Source organism: Oryctolagus cuniculus, chromosome X, assembly GCF_051225735.1.
Source record: "Oryctolagus cuniculus isolate XC-2025 breed Fujian yellow rabbit chromosome X, ASM5122573v1, whole genome shotgun sequence".
Classification (NCBI taxonomy): Eukaryota; Metazoa; Chordata; class Mammalia; order Lagomorpha; family Leporidae; genus Oryctolagus; species Oryctolagus cuniculus.
This window is the reverse complement of record NC_142888.1, coordinates 10,398,660-10,416,251: the sequence shown is the minus strand read 5'-3', so window position 1 is coordinate 10,416,251 and position 17,592 is coordinate 10,398,660. Positions and strand designations below refer to the sequence as shown.

The following is a 17,592-nucleotide window of genomic DNA, read 5'->3' as shown; positions in this document are numbered from 1 at the left end:
TTATATCTCAATAAAGCTGCTACTTTAAAAACTGCTTAGAGAATAAATTTTTTGGAATTTTTCATGTATAACCATCTAGTGAATTTATCATTCCTGTTAAATACATTTCACCAAATCTCTACCAATTATCCTATTTGTATAGCTTAACAGTTTTAACTCTCAGGCTAAGCATTGTAGAAGTTTAAAAACTGCTTTCTGTTATAATTTGTCTAATAATATATTAGAAATTAAGACTTACACATAAGTATACAACCTACTAACCTATTCACCTTATTAGAACTCACATAGATCTTATTTTCTATAAATATGGCACCCACATGATCTAAATTCCTCCATTTATCAGAGCAAAAGTTTGAATTACTGGCCATACGATGTCCAGCATGCTGACTTACATATATACAGACTGAAAGTGGAATCAAGGGAAACTTATCTCATCTGGCATTTCAAGCTGATTTAGTTTATTCTTGGCTGGCAATGGTGGCAGTGAATGTGTGTATCCGCATACAGGCACAAACCAAACTCCTCCAAATTTCATCATTGGAGATGAGTGGCCAGCCCCTCAATATTGCTCAGAGGTCTATCATGAGACTTTCACAAAGAAAAATAAACATTACCAATACTACTATAATGATATAAAACCACAAAGCTTTATAAATTATATCTGCATACAAGTAACTTTCTGATGTATTCAGGATGTTAAGAATAAAGGTTTTCAGGGTAAAACATGTATACAATTAAAATACATTAGAAACAATCCAATGATAAAATAGAATACAAAATACCAACATGGATTCATGATTTTAAAAAAGTATTTTTTTCCCAGTGCTGTGGCACAGTGGGTTAAAGCCCTGGCCTGAAGCGCCAGCATCCCATGTGCGTGCCGGTTCTGGTCCCGGCTGCTCCTCTTCCAATCCAGCTCTCTGCTGTAGCCTGGGAAAGCAGTAGAAGATGGCCCAAGTCCCTGGGCTCCTGCACCCACGTGGGAGACCTGGAATAAGCTCCTGACTCCTGGCTTCGGATCGGCACAGCTCCGGTCGTTGTGGCCATCTGGGGAGTGAACCAGTGGACTGATGGAAGACCTCTCTCTCTTTCTCTACCTCTCTCTATAACTCTTTCAAATAAATAAAATAAATCTTTAAAAAATGCATTTTTATGGTTCTGTCCAGAAAGAGGCCTAGAAAAGACATAATGAGACTCCGAACTCCAAGACTAGGTCTTGGAGTGACCATTGCGGCTATGTGAGGGAGTGAACAAGTGCATGGAAGACCTCTCTCTCTGCCTCTGCCTCTCTGTAACTCTGCCTTTTAAATAAATAAAAATAAATAAATTTTAAAATAAAAGCTCTCGATGGGTTTTTGTCAGTGGAATACAGAGGATTCAGATTAAAATAACTTTCACTGGCCAAAGGTGTGCCTATTTAACCACCAAATAATAATTCATAATAATACTAAATTTGAGGTGGCTTTTTTTTTAAAGATTTATTTATTTATTTGGAAGTCAAAGTTCACAGAGAGGAGAAGGAGGGAAAGAGGGAGGGAGAGGGACAGGGACAGGGAGAGAGAGAGAGAGAGAGAGAGAGAGAGAGGTCTTCCATCCAATGGTTAACTCCCCAGTTGGCCGCAATGCACACCAACTGGAAGCCAGGAGCCAGGAGCTTATTCCGGGTCTCCCACACGGGTGCAGGGGCCCAAGCACTTGGGCCATCCTTCACTGCTTTCCCAGGCCACAGCAGAGAGCTGGATGGGAAGTGGAGCAGCCAGGTCTCGAACCAGAGCCCATATGTGATGCTGGCGCTTCAGGCCAGGGCATTAACCCACTGTGCTACAGTGCCAGCCCCCTGAGGTGGCTTTTAACCTACCTTCTTACCTTGAAAAGTGGTAACTTAAAGAGAATTTAAGTTTCTCTTTAAATTTAAAGGGAAAGAATTGAACACATATTTGAAGAACTATACATGAAGGTATCTGAATGGTTTTAGTTGGTGAGAAAGAGCTTTACTTTATAGGGGAAAGTCAGGTAATAACTGTCAAGGGAATGATTTAAAAAATCGTTTACAAACACCAATAAAATTATTGGTTCAGGCCAAAATTATCTAATGGAGTTAAAAAACCATTAGGAAGAATGGCTGATGTATAAGTAGACATTTGTATAGTGCCAAAATGCCACCACTCAGCTTACATTAAGGTAAAAAAAAAAGGAATAGATCAGACAACCATCACCTAAACTGATGTAATCTTAATATCACTAATGGTGGATCAATTAGATACCATGTGCTTCACAGTGTAATTCTGCAACAGGGCTTATGGAGTGTTGTAGCAAAAATGCTCCACTGAACCTTTAGAACAACTTCCAGTTCACATATAGGGACTGGGGACAAATAAGCCAAATGACATTTCAAAGAAATCAAACAAATCAAAGTGGTACATTTTGCAGGATAACTGACATGGTGTCTCAACAACAGAATGTTCTACATTAAAGACAAGTTGAAACTACACAGATATGATCCTGGAATGTATCCTGGTTCAGACACACTGGGAATTTTAATGAGATGAAAATTTGTTGATATGGAAAGGTAAAGATGGTTAAACAAAACAAAAGCAGGTTGTAAAACAGTATGAATAGCATGATCTCATTTTGGGAAAAATACACAAACACACCCATACATAGCAAAATATTTGACAGAACATACATAAAACTGTAATGGGGCAATCTCTGGCTGTGGGAATTCAGTCGTTTCTCCTTGCTTTTTTTTAACTTAAGTTTTCTAATTTTTTTACAATGTATATATCCTGCTTTTCTATTACTAAAAGGTAACTTTTAAATAAACCAAAAGCACTCTTACCCTTGTTAGTAGAGTTGGAGCTTACAGGTAGTCAGAAGAAAAAAAAATTGGAAAGCAAAGACTGGATTATTTTCCTTATGACCATAAAATAGTGAAGATTCATTATCCTGTGACTGACAATTTTTTCTTCTAAATTTTTTTGTTGTGATAAACTGTATATAACATAGAACTTAACTATCTTAACCATGTTTAAGTGTACAGTTCAGTGGCATTAAGTACACACACGGTGTTGTGCCCCCATCACCACCACTATTTCTATCAACTTTTTCACAGCCTAAACTAAAACTGCAACCACTGAACAACAACTCCCCATCCCCTCTTCCTTCCAGCGCCTGGCAACAAACAATCTTTCAACTTTCTGGTTCTATGAATCTGACTTCTCTAGCCATCTCATATAAATGGAACTAGGCAATATTTGTCCTTTCCAGTCTGACTTGTTTTCACTTAACATAATGACTTCAAGGTTCATCCATGCTGTAGCATACGTTAGAATGCCCATTCTTTTTTTTAATGCCCATCCTTTTAATGGCTGATAGTATTCCATTGTATAGATAGATCATATTTTGTTTATATTGATAATTTTAACTCCTATATTTTTTAGCTTCAACTCAGAAAATTTCTCGAAACATTCTTCTATAAATATCTAAGGATCACAACAAATAGCAAATTTAATTGTTTTTTAAATAAAATACAGCAAGACAAACCCCTACTTCTTGCTGTTAATACCTCTACAGTGCAAGGATTCCTAGAACAGTGGGATCTTTATTCATACTGTACCTCTGGTATCCAATTCTTGCTAGCCTTTGTCTGAAGTGAAAAGTTTGCTCTAATCTTACCTTCATTGGGGATCACTTTGCTTGAAAAAAAAAAAAAAACTGAATATCACTGGCCATCAGAGAAATACAAATCAAAGCCATGATGAGATATCATCTTATTCTAGCTAGAATGGATGTTATAAAAAAGACAAAAGATAACAAATGCTGGATGTAGAGAAAAGGAAACTCTTATTCACTCTTGGTGGGAATGCAAATTAGTACAGCCATTATAGAGAAGAGTATGGAGGTCTTCAACAAATAAACATAGAGCTACCCTACAGCCCAGCCATCCCACTAGTGGGTATAGATCAGAAGGAATTTTGATATCAGCATCTGAAGTTGACACTTGCATTCCTATATTCACTGCACCACTATTCACAATAGCCAAAATACAGACTTAACCTAGGTGTCCACACAATAGTATATGATCTGGCCACAAAAAAACAATGCAATCCTGACATTTGCAGCAAAATGAATGGAACTAGAGATGATTATGTTAAGAGAAATAAATATAGCAGACACAGAAAGACAAATATCTTATGTTTTCTCTTATGTGAAGTTAAAAACAAAGCTCAATTTAGACTTAGAATACTGATGACTAGAGGTTGGGAAGGGTGGAGATATAAACAAGTTGAATAATGGGTACCAAAACACAGTCAGATAGAAGTACGAAGTTTTAGTGTTTTATAGCACAGTGCGGGTGATTACAGTCCACAATAATGGATTGCATAATGTATATAAGAACTGGAAAAGAGCTGGTGGCTCCAAACACTTAGGGAAGTTACAGAAATGAAATGCTACTGGCCTGGAATGATCAGTCTATTCCATGTATGTGTTGAAATATTGCACTGCATACCATCAAAATGTGCAAGTATTACCTGCTAATCAATTAAAAAAAAAAAACAAAGAAAATCTGGCAGAAAGTATCAAGCATCTGGCTAGTACATTCAAGGGACAAATCAGATTCTTTATAACAAAATCAAAGTGGCACATTACTGTTTAGCCTTATATTTTGACGCATCCCTGGGTTCTCTGCTTGGATTGCTCCAGTCATCAGCTTCAGGCGTGGTCTTGTAATGGCGCCATGCAGACTTATTGAAAACCGGCAGTCTCTCAAAGGACTCGCTTGAAAGAGCCTATTGGAAAAATTAAGAGAAACACCCGAAGGTCCACAGTATCATATTTTTTCATGTGAAGTACTATTCCAAATTTCACTACTTAAAACATCAGAAACCTTAATATGTAATTTTGAATTTGAATTAAAATTACATTTTAGTACTTTTACTTACAGTGTCTTGGAAAAAAATTAAAGCTTTTTTTTTTTAAATATATACTTATTTACTTGAAAGGCAGAGTGACAAAGAGACAGAAAAAGAGAGATCTTCCATCCGGTGGTTCACTCTCCACAGGCTCACAACAGCCAAAGCTGGGCCAGGAGCCTTGAACTCCATTCAGGTCTCTCACGTGGGTGGCAGGAACCCAAGTACTTGGGGCATCATATGCTGCCATCCCAGGAGCATTAACAGGAAGCTGGATTGGAAGTGGAGTAGCCAGGACTCAAACTGACACTTTGATATGGGATACAGGTGTCCCAAACAGTGGCTTAACCCACTGTGCCATAACACTTACTCCAAAAGCTTATTATTATTATGATTACTATAAAGAGAACAGATTTCATGCAGTTCATAGATACAATCCTCAGAATATAATGATCCTTCCTTCCTTCCTTCCCTCCCATCCCATGGCTTTTTAAAAGAAATTAAAAACATTCACTTATTCAAAACCAGTACTCAAGTACACATGACCAGAACTGAACGCATTTTAATTCAGTTAGTACTGCTTTGAGATACTCAACTGTTTTGACTACTGTCACCACACAATTGCTCTCTAACTGGTCTGGAATAAATAAAGACTCATATATACCAGAATTATAAACATATGCCATCAAATAATATCAAATCATTTAGATGTACTGGCATCTAAGAGAAATACTCTTAACTGGTTAAACTATGGCACTGCATATAGCAGCATACTATGCTATAGTTAAGAATAATGACTCTGGGCCATCGCGGTGGCGCAGCAGGTTAACGCCGTGGCCTGAAGTGCTGGCATCCCATATGGGTGCCGGTTCTAGTTCCGGCTGCTCCACTTCGGATCCAGCTCTCTGCTATGGCCTAGGAAAGCAGTAGAGGATGGCCCAAGTCCTTGGGGCCCTGTACCTGCACGGGAGACCTGGAAGAAGCTCCTGGATCCTGGCTTCAGATCGGCGCAGCTCTGGCCCTTGCGGCCAATTGGGGAGTGAACCAATGGATAGAATACCCCGCCCCCTCTGTAACTCTGACTTTCAAATAAATTAAAAAAAAGTTCTCAAAGAACTGATAGGCAAAAATCTCCAAGATATATTAGAAAGTCTTAAAAGCCAAGGTGCTAACATTCCACTTATGTGGGAAAAATTCATCTTTCCCCTAAGTTTATAAATGCAGAATTAATTTTTAGAGGATCCATAAAAAGTGGGACCTGGGTTTTCCTCTGGGGAAGAAAAATGGTAGCTTAGGGGTAGTAGTGGGAGAGAGTAAGCTTTCCCTTTGGTAGTTTTTACATTTTTATCATTTGCCTATATTACCCATTCAAAAAATGCTACAAATATTCTACAGTATAGAGACAAAAGTCTAACATCACCAATAAATGAGAAAAATTGAATTAGAGAGAACTTTATTATTAGGTCAACCTTTTATGAAACCATATTATGATTACTGAATTCTTATAACTCTGGCAAAGCCAAAAAGTTTTTAAAGCTAAAGACTAAAATGTTCAGATTATGAAAATCGGCCTCATTTTGGATTAAACTTTTCAATGGACCACAATTATTTAAACTCACAATTAAAGAACTAGGGTTTTAAGAATCAATGTTTTTTATTTATAGAAATGGAACAACTTTCATATTTATGTCTTTAAGAACATAATAATATGGTTTTTATATCTCAATCCTTGATATTTTGCTATCTCCAAGCCTAAAATAAAAGGTGAGGCATAACATGGTTTTCCCATGAAACTGACATAAATTTGAGCTGAATAGAAGAGATAATAATTTGTGTAGTTATTAGAATTTAGTAAAGATGCCTTTTCAGTAACAAAAATAAAATGCAGTACCTTTAAATAAATGACAGCATCTGTACCCACTCCTTCCATGGAATACAGTTTTAGGTCTCCCTGAAAATATCTAGCATATAGACGAGAAATTGGCAAACCATAGCCAAATCCAGCCTATCAAGAAAAGAAAATTAATGCAGTGAGACAGGCACAAATGTGGGCATATTTTGTATGAAGAATATTCAGAGAAGATGAAAATAAATTCTTGATTCAGATTTGAATAAAATGAATTATTGATTCAACTTTTACAATGATATATATATTCACACACATACTCGTCCCCACAATCTCTCTATTTTCACCCTGCAGAAACACTGTTCATATATTTAGATAATAATAGACATAACTTAGTTTTTGACTAATGCTTTTTGAAGCAAACTTTCAGCATTTATCTTTTTTTCAAATCTTAAAGTAGAATTTACTTGGATAACAAAACTAAAAACTAACCCATATCATTTCAAAGTTCCACTATCAGATTTCTTGCTCTTAAGGAAAAGTAATAGCACCAGATTTCTAATCTACCAGTGACAAGACTAAAACACTGAAAAGAAAACAACTTTCTGAGAGGCTACACCCTAAGGTTCTCAGAATGCCAGAGTAGTTTGCTTTTTGGCCCTTCATGCATTTTTAGAGACAAAAATATTCCAGTTACCTCCCATATCTCTAAGTCATGGAACTCTGACTGTAAATCATTGGTGTTTATTGGCAAGAACAGTAAGAAGTTTAAAAAAAAAAACAGTAAGAATAACTGACTAAATTCAGAAACTGAAATGGTGGCAGTGGCGGGGGTGGTGTTCTACCATCAAATTTTGTCACCCTTGGTTAAATCTATGAACAAGATCAAGGAAGGGGGCAGGCAGGAGGGTAATGTACATGAGGCACTGTGGCTTTAGATTCAGACACATCTAAGTTGAAATCCAATTTTGTTGGGCAACTCTGAGCAGTTTACTCAACCTCCTTGAGAATGTTTTCTCACCGGAACATATAATAAAAAGCTTACCCTGGCACTGCTGTAAGGGTGAAATGATGTAAATGTAAAGTCTTTGCAGAGTGCCTAACACCCAGTAAAACTAAATAAATGGAAGAGCTGGTATTACAGTTACTAGGAGTAGCAATTTGACCAAGTAACATGGATTTCTGCCATTTTCAAACATCGAACCTCTCACAGGGACACCCCGCTGAGGGTAGGGCGTGACTGCAAGGGCAGAGTGATGGAATGCACCCCATCACGTAAGGGCTTTAGGATGGGCTGACTACGGCCAGGAGGGAAGAACAGCCAGTCATGGTACTGACAGAGCAAGGAAAGCTGTGGACCCCAAGGAGAGGCCGAGGGAAATCTGCCCTCAGTGGTCAAGCAAGGCCCAGAACTTGCCCTCAGATCTAATGGAGGCCAGCCAAGAACACCGCAGCACTGAAGCCAAGGAGGCAGCGAAGCCTGGAGTTCCAGGGAATGCAGAGGAAGGTGCCCCTATTTTGGCCTTGGTGACGTTCAGAGAAGGTTTCCCAAGACACAAAAGGGCCAAAGGCATTAGGTGGGCAGACACTGCTGACAAAGAAGTGTGTCTGTCAAGGCACAGGGCTTAAACAGCTAAGGTGGTCAGTGGGGAAATTTCGTTTCCTAGTAGTACATGGCCACACATCCACTTTAAAGTTGAGAGAAGTTTATGCACTGGGAGAGACACTAGTGGGAGGATTCTGTACTGGAAGAACACAGTCAACCTGTACCACTGTGCCATGACTTCAGTCTCATCATCTACGCATTGGGCACATTTTAAGGTCTCTTACTCCTCCATTTCATAAAAACCCATGACATAAAGCTACCCTCAAGATGCTATTTTAAGACCTGAAAGAGACAACCTACATTCATTTTAAAAAACTGGGGAAAGCACTAGTGCCATTTTTTCTCTGGGTGTTCATTTAAGAAGGTGCCAGAAGTTGGTCAAGGCAATGCCTTTCCAAATTGTTCATGAATTTTCTTGAATCCTGTATAAATGACTTCCCCTGTTTTCAACATGCTGAGTTAACAAACTCTGTCTCAAATAAATGATGCCGAGCATTTGATTTTATTCATACAAATAAAATACAATCTTATGTGGTTATCAGTCAGGTAGGCCTTTAAAATGAAACTTAATTTATACCCTGAATGGTTTTGCAGACTGATAGGTATGTTGCTGTGTTTAATGACAAAGGGTTCAATTGTTGTTTGTCAATTAGAAACACTCAGCAGGGGGAAGAAAGTGTGGCCCTACCAGGGTCTAAATGCTACCATGGTAACCAGAAGCTTTTTCTCTCTGCCTTAATAGGGCTGAAGGTTATTTCCAGAGTGTGACAGAAAGGGCTCTGAAAATGCATGTACCACCTATATGTTTCATGCTTATGTTATAAAAAATAAAAATTGAGTGTTTTCATAATTGAATGCTTTAATTATATAAACAAATTTGACAGTGGAGAATCAAAGGCCCTGGGTTACTTGGGCCTTGAGGAGTACCCAGGAACAAGCTTTAGCCCTACACCCTGCACCTGGCCCTTGGGCCACCCACTGGGAGCATCCACCCCGTCTAAGGGCAGCAGAAGGTGGTAAATGGTGCTCCACTGTGAAATGCTTTTCCTCTGTATCTGGAAGTGAGGCACTCAACTCAGAGTACTTCTCAGACACAAATTGGAGAAGAAATCTAAGTTCAAAGCAATCATAATGGAAGGAGCCAAAGGAAAAAAACTGCCCCTCCTCCAAACCACACAGAAACATTCTAATTCAGCAAGGCTAGTGCCACAACCTGGGGAGATGGGAAGCTCTTTCCCTCCAGTAAACAGAGCCCCTCTCCAGGTAAATGATCTTTCCTTCGTGCAGCAGTGTAGGACGCTTACCAAAGGGGCAGCTCTTGTGGGTTCCAGGCTGGGTCTAGGAGCCGTTGAATACATGTAGTTAAAAAGACGATCTATTTTTCGAAGTGGGACTCCACCACCTAGGTCACTTATCTGCAGTGTATAAAATGTTACAAATAAATTAAAAATAAGTCAATCTGTACCCAGGAGTCAGCAATAAGCTCATTAAACAGAGTACTCTAGAAGACACAAGGGCTTTGAACTCTCAATGAAGTTTGGCTCCTTTGGGAACAGTGTACAACAAAGCAGGCAGAGTAATACAGCAGGGTCTGATAGGCTTGGGTTTGAGATCTTGTTCAGCTCCCTGTATAATGGGATTCTAATGAAGTCTAAGTGAGGTGCCTTAAGCTAAGAATCCAGCACAGTACAATCATGCATTACTTAATGACAAGGAGAAGTCCTGAGAAATGCTTCGTTAGGGATTTCATCATAGTGTGAACATTACAGAGCACACTCACACAAACTACAATGGCTACCACCTCAACAGGCTACAGAATCTTACAGGATCACCATGATACTTTGTCGCTCCCCCACTCGCGGAGGAACGACACCGGACCCTGCGCTGTTCTCTTTCCCCGGCCCTTCCCGGATTTGCTGCCGCTCCCCCGCCTCCACGGAGGAGCGGCACTGGTGAGCTCTCCGACCGACTCTCTCGGGGGGGGGGGGCACGGCCACGCATGTTGTCTCTCTCCCCCTTTTAAGGGGTTGGGTCAGGAATCAGCTGATTAACAAAGCAGCGTGTAAGATTTGTTTACTCTCTCAGCGCCATATGATGGGAGATCAGATGCATAGAGTTAGTCTTAATAGTCTCAGTGGTCTAGTCTAGTCTCGGTAGTCTCAGTACTCATTTCGCCATGTTGTGGGAGGCAGGCCCTGCTCCCCACAATACTTGTGGTCCATTGTGAACCAAAACATCGTTAGGCAGTGCATGACTGTACTTAGCAACTAGACAAAATATGTCAGTTTTATTTGCTTCCCTCAGATTTCTCAATGTACAGAAACTATTAAATCAATGTTTAACTAAGGAATGCATGCAGGTGCAGCCATCCTAGTATCAAACAAAATAGACTTCAACACAAAAAATGTTAAAACAGACAAAGGACGACACTATCCAATGATTAAGGGATCAATTCAACAGCAAGATATGACTATATGCACCCAATGCCAGGGCGTCTGGATATTTAAAACAAATATTAATGGATCTAAAGAGAAACACTGACTCCAATACAATAGTAATGGGAGACTTCAACACTCTACTTTCTTACTTTTTTTTTTTTTGACAGGCAGAGTGGACAGTGAGAGAGAGAGAGACAGAGAGAAAGGTCTTCCTTTTTGCCGTTGGTTCACCCTCCAATGGCCACCGTGGCCGGCGCACCGCGCTGATCTGATGGCAGGAGCCAGGTGCTTATCCTGGTCTCCCATGAGGTGCAGGGCCCAAGGACTTGGGCCATCCTCCACTGCACTCCCTGGCCACAGCAGAGAGCTGGCCTGGAAGAGGGGCAACCGGGACAGAATCCGGCACCCCGACCGGGACTAGAACCCGGTGTGCCGGCGCTGCAAGGCAGAGAATTAGCCTAGTGAGCCATGGCACCGGCCAATACTCTACTTTTATAATGGACAGATGAGCTAGACAGAAAATCAATAAAGAAACAACAAAGCTAATGTAGACTCTGGACCAAATAAACTTAACTGAAATCTACAGAACATTTCATCCCACAGTTGCAGAATACACATTCTTTTCACACAGCTTTCTCTAGGATACACCATATGGTAGGCCATAAAGCAAGTCTCAGAAAATTAAAAAAAACTGAAATCATACCATATATCTTTTCAGACCACAATCAAATGAAGCTGTAAATTCACAACTTAAGAATATCTAGAAACTACGAAAACATATGGATACTGAACAGTGGGTCATAGAAGAACTCAAAATGGAAATTAAAAAATTCCTGGAAAAATTAAAATGACAATAAAACATCAAAATTTACAAGATACAGCAAAAGCTGTGTTAATAGGGAAATTTTCAGCAATTAGTGTCTACATCAGGAAATTGGAAAGGCATCAAATAAAGGAGCTATCGATGTATCATAAGGACCTAGAAAAACAACAAACCAAACTCAAAAAATAGTAGGAGGAAAGAAATAATTAAAATTAGAGGAGCAATAGACAAAATTGCAACTAAAAAAATACAAAAGATCACTAAGATTGGATTAAGATGGCAGAGTAGGGAGGGAGCTTACTGATCTAGTCTAGGAGAAGATAGTTTATTAAAAAAGGTGACAGAGTGAAGTCTCAGTGAAGAGCGAGGGAGAAAATACCAGAGGAAACTTCACACAAATTAGAGAGGCAGAGTAGACCTACCTGGAGGGCATGGATGCCCATAACTCAGGACCCCAGCAGCCAAGAACCTATGCATCAGTTTTGGAGAGTGAGGTGAAACCAGACTACAGCAGTACAAGCCACTGGCAATAAAGCTGCAGGAAGAGCCTGGAGGGAATCTAGCTTGGAGCTCTGTAGGGGATAGTATACTTACCAAACTAGAGGAGAAAAAGGGGGGGGGGAGTACGTTTCTCTCTCCCTGATCACCATGCAATAGCGTCCTGTAACAAGCTGATAGAGCGGGTGCCATTTTGAACATATGTAACAGCTGCGCCAGCTCGTGTCTGAGCCCAGCAACCAGCCAAGTGGAGACTCCTGAGTCTGGTGGGGATAACTGACAGGAGGCTGGGTGCTTGTGACTGTAAAAGGCTTGTGTGCCAGGACTATGAAAACACTGAGGCTGTGTGGGAGGGCTCAGGGTGTGGCTGGGACACTGGGCAGACACTGTGGAAGACTCCACACTATCAGGACTCCCTGGTTACCTGGTGAGGGACATTGCTGGGGAATGTAAGCTTACACTGAGGACTACACAGATACTTTGTGTGGTCCTTGTGGCAGCATGGACCAACATAATACCCACTGGGGATAGTGCCCAGGCATTGATGTCCTTTGAGGAGAGGAGGTGAGCTGAGTCTATGCCAACAGAGCAGAACAGACCTTTCCTCTGATAAAAAAAAGAGAGAGAGATTTACCACACTCAACCCACGTGTCACCATAGACACTCCCTTCACCCTGGAGCACTGAACAGAGTTCTCTGGCCACACCCATCACATGCCTTTACGGATTCACTCAAAAAGTAGACACTCTACTGATCTATAGAGGCATGGTACAAAGATGAAAGCCACCTCAGTGAGAAAAAAAAAAGCTGTGGGGAGCAACTGGGAGCAACTCGGACTAGACTAAGTTACTGGAATTAAGACTTATTCTATGCATCTGCTTTCCCACAATATGGCGCTGAGAAGGGAAACAGCTTCTACACAGCTGCCTCCAGTTCAACCAGTAAACTGTGGGACCTGCTCCTGATTGGAGGAGAGCAGCGTACTCGGCGTGTGGGTAGCAGAGTTGGGATTGGCGGAGGAGGACTATAAAGGAGGAGAGAGACAACATGCACCAGGAACATCTAAGGGGAACATCTATCTGAAGGAACACCTGTGCAGCCCCCGAGAGAGCCGGCCGGCGGTGTGCCGCTCCCCCGCGGAAGTGGGGAATGTGGCAGGGGGAACCGCCCTTCCACGGAGGTGGAAGGGTCGGTAGCCAACCCGGGAAGAACCAGCAGCAAACCCAGGGAGGGCCGAGCAGACGAAAGAACAGTGCAGGGTCCTGTGTCGTTCCTCCACGAAGACGGGGAGCGACATAATGGTGCCGTGACTCGGATGCGAAGCCTAGGCAGGGTTCAGTGTCATTCCTCCATGAAGAGGGGGAGCAACAAAAGCAAACAACTACCTCCACAAATGTCAAATAACAAATGCACCAATTCAAGAAAGAAGAATAAGGAACACAACATGACGCCTGCAAAAGAACAAAACACTTCAATACTAGACTGTGAGGATGAAGAGACTGAAGAAATGCCAGAAATGTTCAAAAAATTGATCATAGGATTACTTACAAATAATCAGAAATAAATGCATGAACTAATGAAATACATACATGACATGAAAGAAAATTTCTCTCATGAAATTGAGATCTTAAAGAGAAATTAAAATAAAACCTTGGAAATGAAGAATTCAATAAGACAAATAAAAAATGCAGTGGAAAGCCTTCACAACAGAATCAATGAAGCAGAAGTATGAATATCTGACTTAGAACACAAAGCAAAGGAAATTATACAGTCAGACCAAAAACAAGAGGAAGAAATTAGAAAGCTAAGAAACACTGTTGGGAATCTACAGGATACTATCAAACGACCCAACATACAGCTTCTAGGAGTTGCTGAAGGCATGAAAAGAGAGTAAGGCTTAGAAGGCCTTTTTAGTGAAATAATAACAAAAAACTTGACTAATTTGAAGAAAGGAACATCCAAGTACAGAAAGCACATAAAACTCCTAATAGACATGACCAGAAAAGATATTCACCAAGACACATTGTAATCAAACTCCCCAGAGCAAAAAAAATTAAACATTTAAAAATGTACCTGAGAGAAACGCCAGATTACTTTCATAGGATTTCCAGTTAGACTCACAGTGGATTCTCATCAGAAATCCTACAGGCTAGGAAAGAATGGTGAGATATATTCCAAGTCTTAAGAGAAGAAAACTGTTAAAAAAAGATACTGTACCCTGCAAAACTCTCATTATGAATGAAGGTGACATAAAGACCTTCCATAACAAACAGAAATTGAAAGAATCTGTCACCACCCATGCAGCCTTGCAAAAGATGGTTATGGATGTGCTACACACAGAAATGTGGTCATCACTATGAAGAAGGTAAAGAAAGAAAATCTCCCAGGAAAGATACAAAGGAAATCCAAAGTAAACAACAGGAATGTTTATGGAAAAATGGCAGAGCAAAGTCATTACTTATCAATAATCACAGTGAATATAAATGGCCTCAACTCTCCAGTTATAAAGACACAGACTGGCTGAATGGATTAAAGAACCCATCTATTTGCTGCCTACAAGAAACACATCTCATCAACAAGGATGCACGCAGACTGAAAGTGAAAGGATGTAAAGAGATATTCCATGCTAATAGAAACCAAAAAAAGTGCTTCTGTAGCCATTTCAATATCAGACAAATAGACTTGAACACAAAAACTGTTAAAAGAGACACAGGGCCAGCACTGCAGCTCAATAGGCTAATCCTCTGCTTGTGGTGCCGGCACACCGGGTTCTAGTCCCGGTCGAGGCACCAGATTCTGTCCTGGTTGCCCCTCTTCCAGGCCAGCTCTCTGCTGTGGCCCGGCAGTACAGTGGAGGATGGCCCAGGTCCTTGGGCCCTGCACCCCATGGGAGACCAGGAGAAGCACCTGGCTCCTGGCTTTGGATCAGCACGGTGTGCCGGCCGCGGCGGCCATTGGAGGGTGAACCAATGGCAAAGGAAGACCTTTCTCTCTGTCTCTCTATCATTGTCCACTCTGGCTGTCAAAAAAAAAAAAAGAGAGAGAGAGAGAGACAAAGAAGGGCACTATGTAATGAATAAGGGATCAATTCAACAGGAAGGTCTAACTATTATAAATAAATATGCAACTAATTACAGGGCACCTGGCTATAAAAGAAATGTTAAGGGATCTAAAAGCAGACACAGACTCAAATACAATAGTAATGAGGGATTGCATACCCCACTTTCAGCAATGGACAGATCAACCAGACCAAAAAGCAGCAAGGAAAAAACAGATTTAATTGACACTAAAGACCAAATAGGAAAAAAGAAAGAAAGAAAAAAAAGACCAAATGGACCTAAGAGATACCTACAGAACTTTCCATCCTACAGCCACAGAATAAACATTCTTCTCAGCACTGATGGAATCTCTCTAGGACTGACCACATGCTAGGCCATGAAGCAAGTCCGATCAAATTTAAAAAAACCAAAATAATCCCATGCAGCTTTGACCACAATACAATGAAGCTGGAAATCAGCAACTCAGGAATCTCTAGAACCTATGCAAATACATGGAGACTGAACAACATGCTCTTGAATGAACAGTGGGTCATAGAATCAAACAAGCGAAATAAAAAAAAAATTCTGGAAACAAACGAAGACAACAATACAACATATCAAAACTTATGGGATACAGCAAAAGCAGTGTTAACAGGAAAGTTTATAGCAACTGGTGCCCACATCAAGAAATTTAAAAGGCAAGAAATAAATGAGCTATCAAATCATCTCAAGGATGTAGAAAAACAACAGCAAACCAAACCTAAAACTAGTAAGAGAAAAGAAATAATTACAATTAAAGAAGAAATAAACAAAATTGAAATCCAAAGAACAATCCAAAAGATTAGCAAAACGAAGAGTTGTTTTTTGAAAAAACAAACAAACAAAATTGACACAACAGTGGCCCAACTAACAAAAAAAAACAAAAACAGAGAATATCCAAATTAATAAAAGTATAGAAATGTAAGAACAGACACCACAGAAATAAAAAGAATCGTCAAAAATTACTACAAAGAGCTGTATGTCAACAAACCAGGAAACTGGAACAAATGGATAGACTGCTGGACACATACAACCTACCTAAATTGAGCCATGAAGACATCCCCTAAACAGACTCATAACCAAGACAGAAATTGAATCAGTAATAAAGACTCTCCCAACAAAGAAAAGCCCAGGACCAGATGGCTTCACTACTGAGTCCTACCAGACATTTAAAGAACTAACTCCAATTCTTCTCAAGCTATTAAAAACAACTGAAAGCGAGGGAATCCTCTTGAATTCTTTCTATGAAGCCAGCATCACCTTAATTCCTAAACCTGAAAAAGAAGCAACAGAGAAAGAACTACAGATCAATTTTCCTGATGAACAGAAATGTAACAATCCTCAACAAAATTCTAGCCAATTGAATAAAACAACACTTCAGAAAGATCATTCACCCAGACCAAGTGGGATTTATCCCTGGTATCCACAGAAGGTTCAATATTCACAAATCAATCAATGTGATACATCACATTAATAAACTGAAGAACAAAAAACATATGATTATCTCAATAGATGTAGAGAAAGCATTTGATAAAATATAACACCCTTTCATGATGAAAGCTCTAAGCAAATTGGGTATAGAAGAAACATCTCTTAAAAAAAATCAAGGCAATCTACGAAAAATCCACAGTCAGCATCCTATTGAATGGGGGAAAGCTGAAAGCATTCCCCCTAAGATATGGAACCAGACAAGGATGCCAACTCTCACCAATTCTATTCAATACAGTCCTGGAAGCTTTAGCCAGAGCCATTAGGCAATAAATGGAAATCAAAAGGATACAAATTGGGAAGGAGGAAGTCAAACTAACCTTATTTGCAGATGACATGATTATATATATAGGGGATCCAAAAGACTCCACTAAGAGACTATTGGAACTCATAGAAGAGCTTTGTAAAGTAGCAGAATATAAAATCAATAAACGAAAATCAACAGTCTTTGTTTATACAGACAATGGCACGGCTGAGAAAGAACTTCTAAGATCAATCCCATTCACAATTTAGCTACAAAAAATCAAATACTTTGGAATAAATTTAACCAAGGATGTCAAAGATCTCTGATGAGAATCACAAAACATTAAAGAAAGAAATACAGGGAGATATTTTTAAAAAATGGGAAATCTTCCATGTTCATGGATTGGAAGAATCAATAACATAAAAATGTCCATTATTCCGAAAGCAATTTACAGATTCAATGTGACATCAGTCAAAATACCAAGGACATTATTCTCAGATACAGAAAAAATAATGCTGAAATTCATATGGAAACACCAGAGACTTTGAATAGCTAAAGCAATCTTATACAACAAAAATAAAACCAGAGGCATCATAATACCAGATTTCAAGACATACTACAGGGCAGTTATAATCAAAACAGCCTGGTACTGGTACAAA

General features: G+C 39.8%; 1 protein-coding gene across 2 annotated transcripts in view; it reads right to left on the bottom strand.

Moving 5' to 3' along the window:
* Positions 1–17,592, bottom strand: part of PDK3 (pyruvate dehydrogenase kinase 3) — a 102,571-nt gene that overhangs the window by 12,020 nt on the left and 72,959 nt on the right. Inside the window, exons 9-11 of one of the 2 annotated variants that reach the window (XR_016228472.1) lie at positions 9,670–9,780; positions 6,805–6,918; positions 2,840–4,790 (exon numbers count right to left, since the gene is read on the bottom strand). Coding sequence is in view for 1 of the 2 variants with exons in the window: in XM_089324868.1 (XP_089180994.1) it covers positions 4,651–4,790; positions 6,805–6,918; positions 9,670–9,780 (365 nt within the window). In the remaining variant the exon portion in view is untranslated. The remainder of the gene's footprint in view (positions 1–2,839; positions 4,791–6,804; positions 6,919–9,669; positions 9,781–17,592) is intronic. The other variant, XM_089324868.1, reaches the window with a different exon arrangement.